General features: G+C 42.0%; 1 protein-coding gene across 1 annotated transcript in view; it reads left to right on the top strand.

Moving 5' to 3' along the window:
• The window catches only part of aldh1a3 (aldehyde dehydrogenase 1 family, member A3), a 42472-nt gene that overhangs the window by 11979 nt on the left and 8294 nt on the right, over positions 1 to 22199 (top strand). The window contains exons 5-10 of the mRNA XM_064987827.1: positions 5138 to 5199; positions 7183 to 7311; positions 8995 to 9108; positions 9672 to 9774; positions 10326 to 10510; positions 20990 to 21154. Coding sequence (XP_064843899.1) covers positions 5138 to 5199; positions 7183 to 7311; positions 8995 to 9108; positions 9672 to 9774; positions 10326 to 10510; positions 20990 to 21154 — 758 coding nt within the window. The remainder of the gene's footprint in view (positions 1 to 5137; positions 5200 to 7182; positions 7312 to 8994; positions 9109 to 9671; positions 9775 to 10325; positions 10511 to 20989; positions 21155 to 22199) is intronic.

Raw genomic sequence — 22199 nt, 5'->3', positions numbered from 1 at the left:
TAATAGTCTGTATACAGTCACTCCTCTACCTGTCAGGAACAACTCCCAGGCTAAGATGACTATCCCCTGGTATAATAGTCTGTATACAGTCACTCCTCTACCTGTCAGGAACAACTCCCAGACTAAGATGACTATCCCCTGGTATAATAGTCTGTATACAGTCACTCCTCTACCTGTCAGGAACAACTCCCAGACTAAGATGACTATCCCCTGGTATAATAGTCTGTATACAGTCACTCCTCTACCTGTCAGGAACAACTCCCAGGCTAAGATGACTATCCCCTGGTATAATAGTCTGTATACAGTCACTCCTCTACCTGTCAGGAACAACTCCCAGGCTAAGATGACTATCCCCTGGTATAATAGTCTGTATACAGTCACTCCTCTACCTGTCAGGAACAACTCCCAGACTAAGATGACTATCCCCTGGTATAATAGTCTGTATACAGTCACTCCTCTACCTGTCAGGAACAACTCCCAGACTAAGATGACTATCCCCTGGTATAATAGTCTGTATACAGTCACTCCTCTACCTGTCAGGAACAACTCCCAGACTAAGATGACTATCCCCTGGTATAATAGTCTGTATACAGTCACTCCTCTACCTGTCAGGAACAACTCCCAGGCTAAGATGACTATCCCCTGGTATAATAGTCTGTATACAGTCACTCCTCTACCTGTCAGGAACAACTCCCAGGCTAAGATGACTATCCCCTGGTATAATAGTCTGTATACAGTCACTCCTCTACCTGTCAGGAACAACTCCCAGGCTAAGATGACTATCCCCTGGTATAATAGTCTGTATACAGTCACTCCTCTACCTGTCAGGAACAACTCCCAGGCTAAGATGACTATCCCCTGGTATAATAGTCTGTATACAGTCACTCCTCTACCTGTCAGGAACAACTCCCAGGCTAAGATGACTATCCCCTGGTATAATAGTCTGTATACAGTCACTCCTCTACCTGTCAGGAACAACTCCCAGGCTAAGATGACTATCCCCTGGTATAATAGTCTGTATACAGTCACTCCTCTACCTGTCAGGAACAACTCCCAGACTAAGATGACTATCCCCTGGTATAATAGTCTGTATACAGTCACTCCTCTACCTGTCAGGAACAACTCCCAGACTAAGATGACTATCCCCTGGTATAATAGTCTGTATACAGTCACTCCTCTACCTGTCAGGAACAACTCCCAGGCTAAGATGACTATCCCCTGGTATAATAGTCTGTAATAGTCTGTATACAGTCACTCCTCTACCTGTCAGGAACAACTCCCAGGCTAAGATGACTATCCCCTGGTATAATAGTCTGTATACAGTCACTCCTCTACCTGTCAGGAACAACTCCCAGGCTAAGATGACTATCCCCTGGTATAATAGTCTGTATACAGTCACTCCTCTACCTGTCAGTCGCAACTCCCAGACTAAGATGACTATCCCCTGGTATAAATCAAATCAAATCAAATCAAATTTTATTTGTCACATACACATGGTTAGCAGATGTTAATGCGAGTGTAGCAAAATGCTTGTGCTTCTAGTTCCGACAATGCAGTAATAACCAACAAGTAATCTAACTAACAATTCCTAAACTACTGTCTTATACACAGTGTAAGGGGATAAAGAATATGTACATAAAGATATGAATGAGTGATGGTACAGAGCAGCATAGGCAAGATACAGTAGATGGTATCGAGTACAGTATATACATATGAGATGAGTATGTAAACAAAGTGGCATAGTTAAAGTGGCTAGTGATACATGTATTATCACTAGCCTGTATACAGTCACTCCTCTACCTGCCAGTAGTAACTTGGTGACTTAGAAACAGCTCTGGGCCCGGAGTCTGGTCGAGCAGGTAACGCTCTCACCTTTAGAACCATATATATACCCCCTGAGATGGGGCTGCTGGTTCGATCCCCACATCAGCCCTACCTATTTCTGCTCTCTCTACTCTGTCTCTCTACTCCTAACCTGAAAATAATACAAATACGAAAATAATGAAAATAATGAAAATACAAAAGGAGTTTGGAATTCCTCTCTCCTTAAAAAAAACACACACAAAAAACGCTCTGGGCCTAAATAAGCAAAGGTGCACTGCTCAAAAGTAATGCACTACATAGGGAATAGGGTGCCATTTGGGACACAATCTAATTCCCTCTACTCTATGTCCCATGTCCACTCCCCTGGCTATGGAAATGGGACCTTTGATAAGCTGTAAAGTGTGGGATGAGTGGGCTCACCCAGGACACAGGGAGATAATGGATCCTGGGTGTGTAGCAGTCTGTGTGGCTGTAATCACCACATACGTCAATAGAGGAAACAAGACAAGGTCACGGAGTGAGAGTGTCGGATTGAACCCATTATCTAGGCTATCAGCTGGGCTTTTGACATGTCCGTGTGTGGAGGTGGAGGGGGATCATGCAAAATGTCACGGAAGGAAGTAAGGTGCCAAAAGTAGAGCACTATATCGGGAACAGGGTGTCATTAAGGCGTTGTTCCCGCTAGTTGCTATGTCAGAAGGATGGACCTTAGTTGCACAGATACTGTGGTACAGTAGTGAAAAAGGATTTTGGAATGTCTTGTGTTGGTGTAAGTTCATGTTACTGTGCAGTATTATACATGTATTTTTAAAATCGACCGTTTCCTGTCTGTGTTTTATGTTGGCCTACCTTGGAGTTGTGCTGTTAGAGTTGAGGGCACTAAAAACTTTGGTTGCACCACAGTAGATTATCGGTGGAACAATTGCTGCAACGCATGTGCAACATGGCACACTGACATGTTGTAACCACAGTTGTTGGTGCAGGGTTTTAACAAACCTTTCAGTACCCGCAACACCCCAAGTAAGTACATTCTGCTGAACAGAGTAGTGTAAGGTCAACTCTATCGCATAAACATTCCAACTTAACTTATTTATAGTTCAACTGTATTTACCCTAAAAAAAGCCAGTTGACTGCTACAGAGAACGAGGAGGGTGGGACATTGCAGCAATTAAATGGAGGGGGGGGGTGTTAGAGATGGGGGACGCTTTTAATTGCCCCTCCATTCCAAGAAGGTCAAGGGTGACATTTCACTCCGAACAATAGACTTAATAGTCTGGTTATTGGGGACTCTATCTGCCCGCTCTATTTCCTTCTATTAAACAGGACTTTCAGCCATGTGAGGAGCAGGGCACAGGGACTTTTAGAAGGGCAGAGGAGGAGCAGGGCACAGGGACTTTTAGAAGGGCAGAGGAGGAGCAGGGCACAGGGACTTTTAGAAGGGCAGAGGAGGAGCAGGGCACAGGGACTTTTAGAAGGGCAGAGGAGGAGCAGGGCACAGGGACTTTTAGAAGGGCAGAGGAGGAGCAGGGCACAGGGACTTTTAGAAGGGCAGAGGAGGAGCAGGGCACAAGGACTTTTAGAAGGGCAGAGGAGGAGCAGGGCACAGGGACTTTTAGAAGGGCAGAGGAGGAGCAGGGCACAAGGACATTTAGAAGGGCAGAGGAGGAGCAGGGCACAGGGACTTTTAGAACAGCAGAGGAGGAGCGGCAAAATGTGTGCTCCCGATTTATATGGAGATGAGATTGTTGACCATCATTCGAAAATGCAAATGGTTGACGTAGCAAAATAAATGGGAAATGATGCCACATTTAAACAGACTTTAAACTAAATAAATGGGAAAGGATGCCACATTTAAACAGACTGTAAACTAAATAAATGGGAAAGGATGCCACATTTAAACAGACTGTAAACTAAATAAATGGGAAAGGATGCCACATTTAAACAGACTTTAAACTAAATAAATGGGAAAGGATGCCACATTTAAACAGACTGTAAACTAAATAAATGGGAAAGGATGCCACATTTAAACAGACTGTAAACTAAATAAATGGGAAAGGATGCCACATTTAAACAGACTGTAAACTAAATAAATGGGAAAGGATGCCACATTTAAACAGACGTTAAACTAAATAAATGGGAAAGGATGCTACATTTAAACAGAGTGTAAACTAAATAAATGGGAAAGGATGCCACATTTAAACAGACGTTAAACTAAATAAATGGGAAAGGATGCCACATTGAAACAGACTGTAAACTAAATAAATGGGAAAGGATGCCACATTTAAACAGACTTTAAACTAAATAAATGGGAAAGGATGCCACATTTAAACAGACTGTAAACTAAATAAATGGGAAAGGATGCCACATTTAAACAGACTGTAAACTAAATAAATGGGAAAGGATGCCACATTTAAACAGACTTTAAACTAAATAAATGGGAAAGGATGCCACATTTAAACAGACTGTAAACTAAATAAATGGGAAAGGATGCCACATTTAAACATACTTTAAACTAAATAAATGGGAAAGGATGCCACATTTAAACAGACTGTAAACTAAATAAATGGGAAAGGATGCCACATTTAAACAGACTTTAAACTAAATAAATGGGAAAGGATGCCACATTTAAACAGACTGTAAACTAAATAAATGGGAAAGGATGCCACATTTAAACAGACTGTAAACTAAATAAATGGGAAAGGATGCCACATTTAAACAGACTTTAAACTAAATAAATGGGAAAGGATGCCACATTTAAACAGACTGTAAACTAAATAAATGGGAAAGGATGCCACATTTAAACAGACTTTAAACTAAATAAATGGGAAAGGATGCCACATTTAAACAGACTGTAAACTAAATAAATGGGAAAGGATGCCACATTTAAACAGACTGTAAACTAAATAAATGGGAAAGGATGCCACATTTAAACAGACTGTAAACTAAATAAATGATAAAGGATGCCACATTTAAACAGACTGTAAACTAAATAAATGGGAAAGGATGCCACATTTAAACAGACTGTAAACTAAATAAATGGGAAAGGATGCCACATTTAAACAGACTGTAAACTAAACAAATGGGAAAGGATGCCACATTTAAACATACTTTAAACTAAATAAATGGGAAAGGATGCCACATTTAAACAGACTGTAAACTAAATAAATGGGAAAGGATGCCACATTTAAACAGACTGTAAACTAAATAAATGGGAAAGGATGCCACATTTAAACAGACTGTAAACTAAATAAATGGGAAAGGATGCCATGGAGAGAGATTGATAATGAGTCTCTTGTTGTTGTTGCTTCTCCAGATGACACGTTTATGTGTTTCACCAGACATGAGCCCGTAGGTGTGTGTGGAGCCATCATCCCAGTAAGTAGGACCAGTGTTTTGTGTTTGTGATCCTGAAATAATTATACATGTAGAATCTGCTTGCAGGATGTGAACAAGTAATAAACACATACTACTGCTGTACTACAGCTAAACACAATGACTTGGCAAATAGAAGTGGTCAATTTGACCTACATTGACTGAAAAATGCATGCGCACACACACACACACGCACCCACCCAACGGCCAGGGGTGTACAGTGCAGTGAGTTTACCTTCACTGTATCAGAATCCCCACAGACGATAGCCATGGGACACAGATACAGTACAGGCCTCAGTACTTCAGACTGTTGGAGATTTACAATCGTGATGGACGGACGTCATGTTGGCACCAAAACTCTCCTTTATTCTAGAGACAAGGGAGAATGTTATCGTGTGTGTGTGTGTGTGTGTGTGCGTGTGCGTGTCTGTCTGTGTGTGTGTGTGTGTGTGTGTGTGCCAAACACAAGAGCCGTTCCTCATGTTTTTAACTGTCAGTGCTGTCACCCCAAAAACCATATTATTCTGTGCCTCAGCTCCAAGGGCATTACGTGTCCCTGGCACATACAGAAATATAACTCTTAGCATGCGTGTTGACAGTCATAGATCAGTGGAGCTGCAGCAATAACGAGATAGTTAAATCAGGTTACGCCCCAAATGGCACCCTAGTACCTACATAGTGCACTACTTTTGAGTGAGCACTATAGGCTGTAGTGCACTATATAGGGAATAGGGTGTCATTTGTAATGTATTAGAATAAATTATCCCATTATATTCTCAGGTAACATCTTTCTTGAAAGTGAATTTTGAGGTAAATGCAACTTTATTTGGAATGATACAAAAACTAAGCTTTGAGTTTGGATTGTTTTTTTTTAAACTGCATTTTACCTAAGGTTCTAACTTCAACTCCATCTGAGGGTGAAATGAAATCTGGGACATGTACTGGAAATGTAATCCTAATCTCTACCTTTCTTCACAAAGCATTCTCTCTCTTAATCCAACTGAAGTGTTCCGTTACAGGAACATGACTGTTTACAACTATACATTAAGGTCCCAAATGACACCCTGCTCCCTATATAGGGCACTACTTATGACCAGGGCCCCCCACTATATGGCAAATAGGGTGTCATTTAGGATGCACCATTACAGATCCAAAAACACATCCATATTTCCTTGTTGATGATATTATGGTCAGATAGCTTGGGGTGGGATGGTGATCCATGTTGGTTCGAGTTAAGGCTATCACATTGCACCGTGTTCACTAGAGTCTAGACCAGACTGGGGTATCATCTCTATTCCTACATTTTGACTGACTGAATGCGGCCGATGGGCTTTCTCTGCTAGCATAAGTATATATCTTCTTATGTTGCTCCGGCAACAAAGGAACAAGCAGGCTGTTGTTCCACTTGGGAGATTATATCATCAAAATGAAATTTATACTGAAGGACGTCGTGTAATTACTAAAAGCACCACTGGCACTCACGCAGACCATGAGTCATCGCTTAGGAAAAACAGGAAGCTTGTTTTTAGGGTTACACATCCCAAAAAATCCCTAATTGTGGCGGCTGTATCCAAAGCATTGTAAAAGTTAACCATGCTTAAACTGTAAACATTAGGATTCTTACACGCGTTTGCTGTCTAATTTGTGTTTGAGGGTCCGGTTATTTGTTAATTTCTTTCATTAAGTTCTCTGTAGGGAGAATAACAGGGCAGAGAGAAGAGAGGTTTTTGAAGCAGATTGTTTGAATCATCACTTTATAGGATGACAGCACAAATGTCTTGATTTGCTCTCTAATCAAATCATCACAGTACATCTCTGTACTGAAAGAGATAAATCTTGAAAACTTGGCTGCTGACATGCAACAAATAAATGCATCATATCAACACTGGACTAATGAAGAAAATACTAAAAGATCGTTTTTGAGTGAACTATCCCTTTAAGTGTTCAACCTGCCTGTCAAATATACACTTGTTTTGTGTCTCCTAGTGGAACTTCCCCCTGCTGATGTTCATGTGGAAGGTGGCCCCGGCGCTGTGCTGTGGTAACACTGTGGTCATCAAGCCAGCCGAGCAGACCCCTCTCACAGCCCTGCACGTAGGATCTCTCATCAAAGAGGTGAGAGAAACTTTTAAGAAGAACAGGGGCCTCCAACTCCATTGCTGAAGAGCTATACTGGGTGAGCATGGTGCAGACTGAAGGGGCTGTGATTGGTTGACTATTTGGAATGGTCAGGTGTGCCAGTGTTGGATTGGTTGATTATTTGGAACAGTCAGGTGTGTCAGTGTTAGATTGGTTGATTATTTGGAACAGTCAGGTGTGTCAGTGTTAGATTGGTTGATTATTTGGAACAGTCAGGTGTGTCAGTGTTAGATTGGTTGATTATTTGGAACAGTCAGGTGTGTCAGTGTTAGATTGGTTGATTATTTGGAACAGTCAGGTGTGTCAGTGTTAGATTGGTTGATTAATTGGAACAGTCAGGTGTGTCAGTGTTAGATTGGAAGTAAAGCCTGCATTCTCTGTCGCTCTCCATGATCGGATTTGGAGAATCCTGCATACAATGAAGAGAGATATTATATACAACTATCCTTTGTAACTGGACAGAAACAACAGGAGGCAGGGTAGCCTAGTGGTTAGAGCGTTGGACTAGTAACCAGAAGGTTGCAAGTTCAAACCCCCGAGCTGACAAGGTACAAATCTGTCATTCTGCAGTTAACCCACTGTTCCTAGGCTGTCATTGAAAATAAGAATTTGTTCTTAACTGACTTGACTGGTTAAATAAAAATCTATTGGTCCTCCTCAGGACACATTGACTATTATGTCTGTTGACCAGGAGACTCACCTGAGGTCAAACTATGTCTCCTTTCCTCTCCCTTCTCATCTCCTTTCCTTTCCTCCCTTCTGTCCTGTCCTTTCCCTCCCTCCTAACCTCTCCTTTCCTGTACTGCCCTTTTCCTCTCCTCCCCCTCCATTTCGCTCCTCTATTACAAACATCTTGATCTTTCCCTTTACTCTGCTCCTCATGTCAGGGCTCAGGAGAGCAAATATCAATGTCTTCAGCATAGAACCTACTTCAAAGGCAGGGGATTACCCCGCCAATACTGTGTGTGTGTGTGTGTGTGTGTGTGTGTGTGTGTGTGTGTGTGTGTGTGTGTGTGTGTGTGTGTGTGTGTGTGTGTGTGTGTGTGTGTGTGTGTGTGTGTGTGCATACAGTATGAAATGAGACTGTAGTAGTGCCTCGCAGGTCATGAGACATTTGGTTTCAAACCTATTTGGCTTCTCTTACCGGCCATTAGTCCAAATGATCCCGGGCTGTTTTATACCCAGAGCAAAGCCCTGGTCTTATGTGATTAGACCAGTTCGCTTTTATCATGTCCACGGTAATGATTTTTAAAGGCAAAGACTTCTGCTTCTAATCATTGGGTATATGAGAGTTGTTCAGCCAATCAAAGGCGACACTGGAAATTGAATAGAAAAAAATACTTATTTATTATATATATCTAAAATAAAAAGCACCAGAGTAAGTCTCCCATAATCACACACTGTGCTCCTTAAAGGGACATTTCACTCTTAAATGACAGTTTGTCCTATATTTCCAGACCTTAAGAGTAGTCTAATGTTAAGGTGAAACCATGTCCCACAACATGGGTTTTGTGTGTAGATCCTGATAACTTTGATGTAAAAGTGTAATGTATCTTTAACTCATCCATGTTGACTGGGTTAAGACGTAGCGAGTAGCGTACCTTATTCCCTTGCACATGGTTCTGATCATTAACATTGGTCGTGGGGTTGCCATGACAGGCCGGTTTCCCCCCCGGAGTGGTGAACATCGTGCCAGGGTTCGGCCCCACAGCAGGTGCAGCCATTGCTAGCCACATGGGCATCGACAAAGTGGCGTTCACGGGTTCTACAAAGGTACGTGCATGTTTGGAAGTATGCATAATGCTGGAAGCAACGGGGCAACTGGTTGGAGGATTGTGGTTTTTTGTAACTGTTCAGTATTTGTTCCAAAATGAACATACCTGGGTTCAAGTAGTATTTTTCTTTCAAATAGTCTGCCTGGAGTGTCAGATGGGTGGGGTTTGCACTTTTGGGACTAGTTTGTGTGTTCCATTGTGCCAGACAAGCTCAATCAAGTGTAGCTAAAGTATCCAAAGGAAACAAATACTATTTGAACCCAAGGCTGAAAATGCATTATTTTTCAAAGCCAAGTGGGGTACAGGATTGTAAAAGAAACACACCAAAATGTTCAGAATTATACTGAGGGTTTTATAATAAATGTCACATGGTATCTCTCTCATTTCGGCATGCAGTACATGTATTCATTAACAATCTGTCTCACCGATACCAGTCCCTCGTGCCCTATCAAATCCCAATGTACATTTAAAAAGAGTATTTGTTTGAACTGAATGTGCCATATGACACATTGTTATATGACTTCCCCCTGTGATCCGTCCTCGCCCTGTTTGTCTCCCCAGGTCGGCCAGTTGATCAAAGAGGCCGCAGCAAAGAGTAATCTGAAAAGAGTGACCCTGGAGCTGGGTGGGAAGAACCCCTGCATTGTCTTTGCTGACTCGGACTGTAAGTGATGTGGTTTCTGTCTCTCTATTAAACCAACAAGGCAGAGAGAGAGAACAAAGACAGCAGCTCTGCTCGGCGCAGAGGAAAGGCCTTTGACACAGTGTGTGTGATCAACAGTGTGCTTGTAAGCAATAGAGATGGAGACTGATTGCGAACTGTGTGATGGTTATCATGACGGACATTGTGTCATCGTGGCTCCTAGACTATCCAACATATCAACAATATAATATGAAAACCCAGCGGGCAAAACTGGTTGCGATGACGTCTTTACAACGTTTCTGAAAACGTCGTGGTCAGGTTGTATACAGGTTGTGAAGGGACAGGGTTTCTTTTAAATGTGTTTGTGACCAGAAAAATACATGTTTACCTGGCTCTAATCTTGTTATCTGACGTCTCTACGACCAGAAATCAAGTTTACAACCAGAAAATTCATTATCATGCCAAATCTTGCACTCGGGGAAGATGTGGCCAATTGTTATGTTATTACTCTGAGGGACTCTTAGGCATTTGGCGACAGCCTTCGTCAACATCTATCCTATGTTCACTAACAGTGCAGTTGGCAGTGGAGGAGACCCAAAAGGGAGCATTCTTCAACCAGGGCCAGTGCTGCACGGCCGCGTCGCGTGTCTTCGTGGAGGAACAGGTCTATGAGGAGTTTGTACGCCGCAGCGTCGAGAGTGCCAAGAGTATCGTCATAGGAGACCCCCTGGACCCACGTACATCACACGGACCACAGGTGTCTCTTCTCTCCTTCTCTCCCCCTCTCTTCTCTTTTCTCTCACCCTCTCGTCTCTCTTCTCTACTCCACTCCCCCTCTCTTCTCTTTTCTCTCCTCCTCTCCCCCTCTCTTATCTCTTCTCTCCTCTCCCCCTCACTTTTCTTTTCTCTCCTCCTCTCCCCCTCTCTTCTCTTTTCTCTCCTCCTCTCCCCCTCTCTTATCTCTTCTCTCCTCTCCCCCTCTCTTCTCTTTTCTCTCCTCCTCTCCCCCTCTCTTCTCTTTTCTCTCCTCCTCTCCCCCTCTCTTATCTCTTCTCTCCTCTCCCCCTCTCTTCTCTTTTCTCTCCTCCTCTCCCCCTCTCTTATCTCTTCTCTCCTCCTCCCCCCTCTCTTCTTTTTCTCTCTCTCCTCTCCCCCTCTCTTCTCTTTTCTCTCTCTCCTCTCCCCCCCCTCTCTTATCTTTTCTATCCTCCTCTCCCCCTCTCTTCTCTTTTCTATCCTCCTCTCCCCCTCTCTTCTCTCTTCTCTCCTCCTCTCCCCCTCTCTTCTCTCTCCCCTCTCGTCTCTTTTCTCTCCTCCCCCTCTCTCGTCTCTTGTCTCTCCTCCTCTCCCCCTCTCGTCTCTGTTCTCCTCCTCTCCCCCTCTCGTCTCTCTCCTCCTCTCCCCCTCTCTTCTCCTCCTCTCCCCCCTCTTCTCTTTTCTCTCCTCCTTTCCCCCTCTCTTCTCTCTTCTCTCCTCCTCTCCCCCTCTCTTCTCTTCTCTCCCCCTCTCTTCTCTTTTCTCTTCTCCTCTCCCCCTCTCTTCTCTCCTCCTCTCCCCCTCTCTTCTCTTTTCTCTCCTAATTTCCCCTTCTATTCTCTCTTCTCTCCTCCTCTCCCCCTCTCTTCTCTCTTCTCTCTTCCTCTCCCCCTCTCTTCTCATTTCTCTCCTCCTCTCCCCCTCTCTTATCTTTTCTCTCCTCATCTCCCTCTCTTCTCTTTTCTCTTCCTCTCCCCTCTCTTCTCTTTTCTCTCCTCCTCTCCACCCTCTCTTCTCTTTTCTCTCCTCCTCTCCTCCTCTCCCCCCTCTCTTCTCTTTTCTCTCCTCCTCTCCCCCTCTCTTCTCTTTTCTCTCCCCTTCTCTTATCTTTTCTCTCCTCCTCTCCCCCTCTCTTCTCTTTTCTTTCCTCCTCTCCCCTCTCCCTCTCTTCTCTTTTCTCTCCCCCTTCCCCCCCTCTCTTCTCTTTTCTCTCCTCCTCTCCTCTCCCCCTCTCTTCTCTTTTCTCTCCTCCTCTCCCCCTATCTTCTCTCTTCCCTCCTCCTCTCCCCTTCTCTTATCTTTTCTCTCCTCCTCTCCCCATCTCTCCTCCTCTCCTCTCCCCCTCTCTTCTCTCTTCTCTCCCCCTCTCGTCTTTTTTCTCTCCTCCCCCCTCTCGTCTCTTTTCTCTCCTCCCCTCCCCCCTCTCGTCTCTCTTCTCTCCTCCTCTCCCCCTCTCTTCTCTTTTCTCTCCTCCTTTCCCCTCTTCTCTCTCTCTCCTCCTCTCCCCCTCTCTTCTCTTTTCTCTCCTCCTCTCCCCCTCTCTTCTCTTTCTCTCCCTCTCTCCCCCTCTCTTATCTTTTCTCTCCTCCTCTCCCTCTCTTCTCTTTTCTCTCCTCCTCTCCCCTCTCTTCTCTTTTCTCTCCTCCTCTCCCCTTCTCTTCTCTTTTCTCTCCTCCTCTCCCCTTCTCTTATCTTTTCTCTCCTCCTCTCCCCCTCTCTTCTCTCCTCCTCTCCCCCTCTCTTCTCTTTTCTCTCCTCCTCTCCTCCTCTCCCCCCTCTCTTCTCTTTTCTCTCCTCCTCTCCCCCTCTCTTCTCTTTTCTCTCCCCTTCTCTTATCTTTTCTCTCCTCCTCTCCCCCCTCTCTTCTCTTTTCTCTCCCTCTCCCCCTCTCTTCTCTTTTCTCTCCTCCTCTCCCCCCTCTCTCTTTTTCTCTTTTCTCTCCTCCTTCTCCCCCTCCTCTCCCCCTTCTTCTTTTCCTCCTCCTCTCCCCCTCTCTTATCTCTTTCTCTCCTCCTCCTCCTCCCCTCTCCCCTTCTTTATCTTTCTCTCTCCTCCTCTCTCCTCTCTCTCCTCTCCCCCTCTCTCTTTCTCTCTCTCTCCTCCCCCTCTCTCTTTCCTCTCTCCCCTCTCTCTCTCTCCTCCTCTCTCTCTTTTCTCTCTCCTCTCTTCTCTTTTCCCCTCCTCTTCTCTCTTCTCTCCTCTCTCCTCTCTTCTCTCCTCCTCTCCCCCTCTCTTCTCTTCTCTCCTCCTCCTCCCCCCTCTCTCTTCTCTTTTCTCTCCTCCTCTCCCTCTCTTCTCTTTTCTCTCCTCCTCTCCCTCTCTCTTCTCTCTTCTCTCTCTCTCCTCTCCCCTTCTCTTCTCTTTCTCTCTCCTCCTCCCCCTTCTCTTATCTTTCTCTCCCCTCCTCCTCTCTCCCCTCTCTTCTCTCCTCCTCTCCCCCCCTCTCTTCTCTTTTCTCCTCCTCCCTCCTCTCCTCCCCCCCTCTCTTCTCTTTTCTCTCCTCCTCTCCCCCTCTCTTCTCTTTTCTCTCCCCTTCTCTTATCTTTTCTCTCCTCCTCTCCCCCTCTCTTCTCTTTTCTCTCCTCCTTTCCCCCTCCCTCTCTCTTTCTCTCCTCCTCTCCCCCTCTCTCTCTCTTTCTCTCTCCTCCTCTCCTCTCCCCTCTCTTCCCTCTTTCTCTCCTCCTCTCCCCCTATCTTCTCTCTTCCCTCCTCCTCTCCCCTTCTCTTATCTTTTCTCTCCTCCTCTCCCCCTCTCTTCTCTCCTCCTCTCACCCTCTCTTTTCTTTTCTCTCCTCCTCACCTCTCCCCCTCTCTTCTCTTTTCTCTCCTCTCTCTCTTCTCTTTCTCTCTCCTCTCTCCCCTCTCTTCTCTCTCTCCTCTCCCTCCTCTTCTCTCTCTCTCTCTCTCTCTTCTCTCTCCCCCTCTCTTCTCTCCCCTCTCTCTTTTCTCCTCCTCCTCTCTCCCCCTCTTTCTCTTCTCTCTCCTCCTCTCCTCTCCCCTCTCTTCTCTTTTCTCTCCTCCTCTCCCCCTCTCTTCTCTCTCTCTCTCTTCTCTCCTCTCCCCCTCTCTTCTCTCTCCCTCTCATCTCTTTTCTCTCCTCCCCCCTCTCGTCTCTTTTCTCTCCTCCCCTCCCCCCTCTCGTCTCTCTTCTCCTCTCCTCTCCCCCTCTCTTCTCTTTTCTCTCCTGCTCTCCCCCTCATCTCTTTTCTCTCATCCTCTCCCCCTCTCTTCTCCTCTCCTCTCCCCCTCTCTTCTCTTTTCTCTCCTCCTGTCCCGCTCTCTTATCTTTTCTCTCCTCCTCTCCACTTCTCTTCTCTTTTCTCTCCTCCTCTCCCCTCTCGTCTCTTTTCTCTCCCTCTCCCCTCTCGTCTCTTTTCTCTCCTCCTCTCCCCCACTCTTCTCTTTTCTCTCCTCCTCTCCCCCTCTCGTCTCTCTTCTCTCCTCCTCTCCCCCTCTCATCTCTTTTCTCTCCTCCTCTCCCCCCTCTCTTCTCTTCTCTTTATTTTCTTCTGGCGCCTCTCAGACAGGTGTTTGGATAGCAGAGCAGACACAGTTTGTCAGAAAGTCTCCACTGACATAGAGCAAGCCTTCCAAACTCCACAACCCTTAGTCATTGTGCCTGTGATACCGCCAGTAGAAAAGCATCTCAAATTTGTCAACTTACAGCAAAATGCTCAAATATGGGGCAACAGACAGTATACAGTATTCAATACCAGTACCAGATCAATGTGGAGCTATATACAGGAAGTACCAGTACCAGATCAATATGCTACTATATACAGGAATTACCAGTACCAGATCAATGTGGAGCTATATACAGGAAGTACCAGTACCAGATCAATGTGGAGTGATATACAGGAAGTACCAGATCAATGTGGAGCTATATACAGGGAGTAGCAGATCAATGTGAGGCTATATACAAGGAGTACCAGTAGAGGTAGATATGTACATAAAGGCAGGGTAAAGTGACTTGGCATTAGGATAGATAATAATAATAGTAAAATTAAGAACAGAGTAACTGCAGCATGTGTATACATGTGTATATATAGTCTAGTGAGTGTGTATACGGTGTGTATATATAGTCTAGTGTGTGTGTATATATAGTCTAGTGAGTGTGTATATAGTCTAGTGAGTGTGCATATATAGTCTAGTGAGTGTGTATACGGTGTGTATATATAGTCTAGTGAGTGTGTGTATATAGTCTAGTGTGTGTGTATATATAGTCTAGTGAGTGTATATATATTGTCTAGTGAGTGTGTATATATATTTTCTAGTGAGTGTGTGTATATAGTCTAGTGAGTGTGTATATATATTGTCTAGTGAGTGTGTATATATATATAGTCTAGTGAGTGTGTATACGGTGTGTGTATATATAGTCTACTGAGTGTGTATATATAGTCTAGTGAGTGTGCATATATAGTCTAGTGAGTGTGTATACGGTGTGTATATATTGTCTAGTGAGTGTGTATATATAGTCTAGTGAGTGTGTATATAGTCTAGTGAGTGTGTATATAGTCTAGTGAGTGTGCATATATAGTCTAGTGAGTGTGTATACGGTGTGTATATATAGTCTAGTGAGTGTGTATATATAGTCTAGTGAGTGTGTATATATAGTCTAGTGAGTGTGTATATATAGTCTAGTGAGTGTGTATATATAGTCTAGTGAGTGTATATATATTGTCTAGTGAGTGTGTATATATATTTTCTAGTGAGTGTGTATATAGTCTAGTGAGTGTGTATATATATTGTCTAGTGAGTGTGTATATATATTGTCTAGTGAGTGTGTATATATATTGTCTAGTGAGTGTGTATGTGTGTATATATAGTCTAGTGAGTGTGTATATATAGTCTAGGTGTGTGTATATATAGTCTAGTGAGTGTGTATATATAGTCTAGTGAGTGTGTATATATATTGTCTAGTGAGTGTGTATATATAGTCTAGTGAGTGTGTATACGGTGTGTGTATATATAGTCTAGTGAGTGTGTATATATAGTCTAGTGAGTGTGTATACGGTGTGTGTATATATAGTCTAGTGAGTGTGCATATATAGTCTAGTGAGTGTGTATATATAGTCTAGTGAGTGTGTATACGGTGTGTCTATGTATAGTCTAGTGAGTGTGTATATATAGTCTAGTGAGTGTGTATATATAGTCTAGTGAGTGTATATATAGTCTAGTGAGTGTGTATACTGTGTGTATATATAGTCTAGTGAGTGTGCATATATAGTCTAGTGAGTGTGTATATATAGTCTAGTGAGTGTGTATACGGTGTGTGTATATATAGTCTAGTGAGTGTGTATACGGTGTGTGTATATATAGTCTAGTGAGTGTGTATATATATAGTCTAGTGAGTGTGTATATATAGTCTAGTGAGTGTGTATATATAGTCTAGTGAGTGTGTATATATATTTTCTAGTGAGTGTGTATATAGTCTAGTGAGTGTGTATATATATTGTCTAGTGAGTGTGTATATATATTGTCTAGTGAGTGTGTATATATATTGTCTAGTGAGTGTGTATACGGTGTGTGTATATATAGTCTAGTGAGTGTGTATATATAGTCTAGTGAGTGTGTATATATATAGTCTAGTGAGTGTGTATATATAGTCTAGTGAGTGTGTATACGGTGTGTGTATATATAGTCTAGTGAGTGTGTATATATAGTCTAGTGAGTGTGTATACGGTGTGTGTATATATAGTCTAGTGAGTGTGTATATATATATAGTCTAGTGAGTGTGTATATATAGTCTAGTGAGTGTGTAGTGTGTGTGTCTAGTGAGTGTGTATAGTGTAGTGTGTATATATAGTCTAGTGAGTGTGTATATATAGTCTAGTGAGTGTATATATATAGTCTAGTGAGTGTGTATACTGTGTGTATATATAGTCTAGTGAGTGTGCTAGTGAGTATATATATATAGTCTAGTGAGTGTGTATATATAGTCTAGTGAGTGTGTATACTAGTGTGTGTGTATATATAGTCTAGTGAGTGTGTATATAGTCTAGTGTGTGTATATATAGTCTAGTGAGTGTGTATATATATAGTCTAGTGAGTGTGTATATAGTCTAGTGAGTGTGTATATATATAGTCTAGTGAGTGTGTATATATAGTCTAGTGAGTGTGTATATATAGTGAGTGTGTATATAGTCTAGTGAGTGTGTATACTGTGTGTATATATAGTCTAGTGAGTGTGTATATATATTGTCTAGTGAGTGTGTATATATATTGTCTAGTGAGTGTGTATACGGTGTGTGTATATATAGTCTAGTGAGTGTATATATAGTCTAGTGAGTGTGTATACTGTGTGTATATATAGTCTAGTGAGTGTGCATATATAGTCTAGTGAGTGTGTATATATAGTCTAGTGAGTGTGTATACGGTGTGTGTATATATAGTCTAGTGAGTGTGTATACGGTGTGTGTATATATAGTCTAGTGAGTGTGTATATATATAGTCTAGTGAGTGTGTATACGGTGTGTGTATATATAGTCTAGTGAGTGTGTATATATAGTCTAGTGAGTGTGTATATATATAGTCTAGTGAGTGTGTATACTGTGTGTATATATAGTCTAGTGAGTGTGTATATATATTGTCTAGTGAGTGTGTATACGGTATATATTCTAGTGAGTGTGTATATAGTCTAGTGTGTATATATATTCTAGTGAGTGTGTATATATAGTCTAGTGAGTGTGTATATATAGTCTAGTGAGTGTATATATAGTCTAGTGAGTGTGTATATATAGTCTAGTGAGTGTGTATACGGTGTGTGTATATATAGTCTAGTGAGTGTGTATATATATAGTCTAGTGAGTGTGTATACGGTGTGTGTATATATAGTCTAGTGAGTGTGTATATATAGTCTAGTGAGTGTGTATATATAGTCTAGTGAGTGTGTATATATATAGTCTAGTGAGTGTGTATACGGTGTGTGTATATATAGTCTAGTGAGTGTGTATATATATAGTCTAGTGTGTAAACGGTGTGTGTATATATAGTCTAGTGAGTGTGTATATATAGTCTAGTGAGTGTATATATAGTCTAGTGAGTGTGTATATATAGTCTAGTGAGTGTGTATATATAGTCTAGTGAGTGTATATATAGTCTAGTGAGTGTGTATACGGTGTGTATACTAGTGAGTGTGTATATATAGTCTAGTGAGTGTGCATATATAGTCTAGTGAGTGTGTATATATAGTCTAGTGAGTGTGTATACGGTGTGTGTATATATAGTCTAGTGAGTGTGTATACGGTGTGTGTATATATAGTCTAGTGAGTGTGTATATATAGTCTAGTGAGTGTGCATATATAGTCTAGTGAGTGTGTATACTGTGTGTATATATAGTCTAGTGAGTGTGTATATATAGTCTAGTGAGTGTGTATATATAGTCTAGTGAGTGTGCATATATAGTCTAGTGAGTGTGTATACTGTGTGTATATATAGTCTAGTGAGTGTGTATATATAGTCATATATAGTCTAGTGAGTGTGTATATATAGTCTAGTGAGTGTGTATATATATCTGTGTGTATACATGTGTGTATATATAGTCTAGTGAGTGTGTATACGTGTGTATATATAGTCTAGTGATGTGTATACATATAGTCTAGTGAGTGTGTATATATTGTCTAGTGAGTGTGTATATATTGTCTAGTGAGTGTGTATACTGTGTGTATATATAGTCTAGTGAGTGTGTATATATATTGTCTAGTGAGTGTGTATATATATTGTCTAGTGAGTGTGTATACGGTGTGTGTATATATAGTCTAGTGAGTGTGTATATATAGTCTAGTGAGTGTGTATATATATTGTCTAGTGAGTGTGTATATATATTGTCTAGTGAGTGTGTATACGGTGTGTGTATATATAGTCTAGTGAGTGTGTATACTGTGTGTATATATAGTCTAGTGAGTGTGTATATATAGTCTAGTGAGTGTGTATACTGTGTGTATATATATTGTCTAGTGAGTGTGTATATATATTGTCTAGTGAGTGTGTATATATATTGTCTAGTGAGTGTGTATACGGTGTGTGTATATATAGTCTAGTGAGCGTGTATATATATTGTCTAGTGAGTGTGTATACGGTGTGTGTATATATAGTCTAGTGAGTGTGTATATATATTGTCTAGTGAGTGTGTATACGGTGTGTGCATATATAGTCTAGTGAGTGTGTATATATATTGTCTAGTGAGTGTGTATACGGTGTGTGTATGTATAGTCTAGTGAGTGTGTATACTGTGTTTATATATAGTCTAGTGAGTGTGTATATATATTGTCTAGTGAGTGTGTATATATATATTGTCTAGTGAGTGTGTATATATATTGTCTAGTGAGTGTGTATATGGTGTGTGTATATATAGTCTAGTGAGTGTGTATACGGTGTGTGTATATATAGTCTAGTGAGTGTGTATATATTGTCTAGTGAGTGTGTATATATTGTCTAGTGAGTGTGTATACTGTGTGTATATATAGTCTAGTGAGTGTGTATATATATTGTCTAGTGAGCCGTGTATATATATTGTGTATATATATTGTCTAGTGAGTGTGTATACGTGTGTGTATATATAGTCTAGTATATAGTCTAGTGAGTGTGTATATATATATATTGTCTAGTGAGTGTGTATATATATATTGTCTAGTGAGTGTGTATATATATTGTCTAGTGAGTGTGTATATGGTGTGTGTATATATAGTCTAGTGAGTGTGTATATATATTGTCTAGTGAGTGTGTATATATAGTCTAGTGAGTGTGTATTTATAGTCTAGTGAGTGTGTATATATATTGTCTAGTGAGTGTGTATATATATTGTCTAGTGAGTGTGTATACGGTGTGTGTATATATAGTCTCGTGAGTGTGTATATATATTGTCTAGTGAGTGTGTATACGGTGTGTGTATATATAGTCTAGTGAGTGTGTATATATTGTCTAGTGAGTGTGTATATATATTGTCTAGTGAGTGTGTATATATATTGTCTAGTGAGTGTGTATACGGTGTGTGTATATATAGTCTCGTGAGTGTGTATATATAGTCTAGTGAGTGTGTATATAAAGTCTAGTGAGTGTGTATATATTGTCTAGTGAGTGTGTATACATGTGTATATATAGTCTAGTGAGTGTGTATATAAAGTCTAGTGAGTGTGTATATATTGTCTAGTGAGTGTGTATACATGTGTATATATAGTCTAGTGAGTGTGTATATAAAGTCTAGTGAGTGTGTATATATTGTCTAGTGAGTGTGTATACATGTGTATATATAGTCTAGTGAGTGTGTATATAAAGTCTAGTGAGTGTGTATATATTTTCTAGTGAGTGTGTATACATGTGTATATATAGTCTAGTGAGTGTGTATATAAAGTCTACTGAGTGTGCATAGGGTCAGTGCAAGACAGAGTCAGTGCAGATAGTTTGGGAACCATTAGTTGACTATTTATCAGTCTGGCGATTCAGCAATGTTATGGTTTTGGGGTAGAAGCTGCCTTGGAGCCGATTGGTCCGAGAGCCGATGCTCGGGTACCGTTTGCCGGATGGTAGCAGAGTGAACAGTCTATGGCTTGGGTGGTTGTAGTCTTTGGTAATTATTCACGATTAGATCCGTTCCCAACTTTGGACCAAATCCTACAGATGTAGGAGCTTCATTTGAGACAGTTTGCTACGGCAGGAAAATAATCCTGCAGCAACAGGAAATGTGAATTATTATGCAGATTTGGTTAATGGACATTTTTGCAGGGGTTGATACGTTTTTCGTAAGGGCAAATCAAGTCTGACTAAGTCTTTCTAAGTGGAAATTACAAACTTTATAAGCCTTTTTAAAACTCCAAAAGTTTGCATTTCCTGTGGTGCAGGAAAATTCTCAGTAACAAAAAAGTGATCAAAGGAAATCCTATATCTGTAACTTGAGAGCTGTGTGCTTAGCTCAGATATTCATGTAAGTCATGCAGTGAAGTCAATCAAATATTATCTTAAGTTAACCGTGCAGGCCACAATTTAGGATTCAGTCCTTTACTTTTAGTCTACAGCTGACAGCATGAGGAGATGTGGGACAGTTACAGAACGTATCCTTCAGGTGTTGTCTGACAGAAACGTAGTTTCCATTACGCCGGTGGTTATCAACGTAGGCTATCAGTATGGGTTCACTAAAGATCACTTGTGGTGGGAGCAGAAAATCTCCCATTATTTTTCTAGCTGTTCTTTCTTTTGCTCCTGTGCCAGCTTTGGATGTGTGTAAATCAATACTCCCTTATAGCCAATACTTTACCTTTTGTGTAATGACATCACCCTGCTTGCCTCCAACTCCAACTCCCTCCCTCAGCATGAGGAGATGTGGACAGTTACCTCCCTCCCTCCCCATCCCTCCCTCCCTCCCTCCCTCCCTCCCTCCCTCCCTCCCTCCCTCCCTCCCTCCCTCCCTCCCTCCCTCCCTCCCTCCCTCCCTCCCTCCCCCTCCCTCCCTCCCTCCCTCATCTCCTCTCTTCCCCTGTTCCTCCAGATTGACCAGAAGCAGTTTGATAAGATACTGGAGTTGATTGACAGTGGGAAGAAGGAGGGAGCCAAACTGGAGTGTGGGGGCGTGGCCATGGAGGACACAGGCCTCTACATCCAGCCCACCGTATTCTCCCATGTCAAGGACCACATGCGCATCGCCAAGGAAGAGGTGAGAGATCCAAATTCTGATCTATGGTCAGTTTTGTGATTAAGGTTAGGATTGGGGGATGATGCATCCATCCACCCAACGCTGCCTGAAGAAGACTCTAACAGTCGAAACCTGTCCTGATATTAATTATCAACTGGGTGGTTCGAGTCCTGAATGTTGATTGACTGACAGCCGTGGTACTGTATATCAGACCGTATGCCACTGGTATGACAAAATATTTATTTTTACTGCTCTGATTACATTGTTAACCAGTTTATAGTAGCAATAAGGCACCTCGGGTGTTTGTGATATATGGCCAATATACCACGGATAAGGGCTGTATCAAGGCACTCCGCGTTGCGTCGTGTGTAAGAACAGCCCTTAGCCGTGGTATATATACCACACTCCCTCTGACCTTATTGCTTAAATATACCACAGACAGATCATTCTGTTCTCTGTATATAATACCTGGAAATAGTCAACTGAACTTTTTCTGCATCGTACTGTGTCTTTGTTCTGTGATTGGAGGAAGGAAAGCTGATCCTTGATCTGTGATCTGTGTCTATGGGAAACTTCTACCCAGAGCTAGGGGTTTCTGATGTTGGCTTTACAGTGATTTCATTCATAAAAATGAGAACGCCACCACTGGTCCAGGCAGTTTTGTTGTACACCACTGCCATCTTCTGGTGGTGTGGTTGAAGTGCAGGTTCAGACAACTGTATATCTATGGTTCAAACAAGGTCATAGTCATGGAGATGGATGGAGGGCGCTTCTTTTACATCTGTGGCATAATGGCTTCCGTGACAGCATGGCCAGTGCCATGTAGATCTTTCTCAAATTGAAAGTAGTCAATTTATTCTTGAATTATCTTCTATGAGTCGGTAGACAAACTGAAAGTGTGTATACTGCCACCTAGAGTGTGTTTTCTAAACAGGCATAAAGCCAAGGTTGGTGATTTAATGCTGCCTGCCATTCATTGGCTGATCCCTCCTGCTGACCTGGATAGAATTTTGCGATCCTTCCTTAACCCATAGAAAGGTCCACCCAATTGACTACTTTAAAATGG

Source organism: Oncorhynchus masou, chromosome 2 (assembly GCF_036934945.1).
Source record: "Oncorhynchus masou masou isolate Uvic2021 chromosome 2, UVic_Omas_1.1, whole genome shotgun sequence".
Taxonomy (NCBI): Eukaryota; Metazoa; Chordata; class Actinopteri; order Salmoniformes; family Salmonidae; genus Oncorhynchus; species Oncorhynchus masou.
Note: the sequence above shows the minus strand (reverse complement) of the source record. Positions and strands in the feature narration are given on the sequence as shown.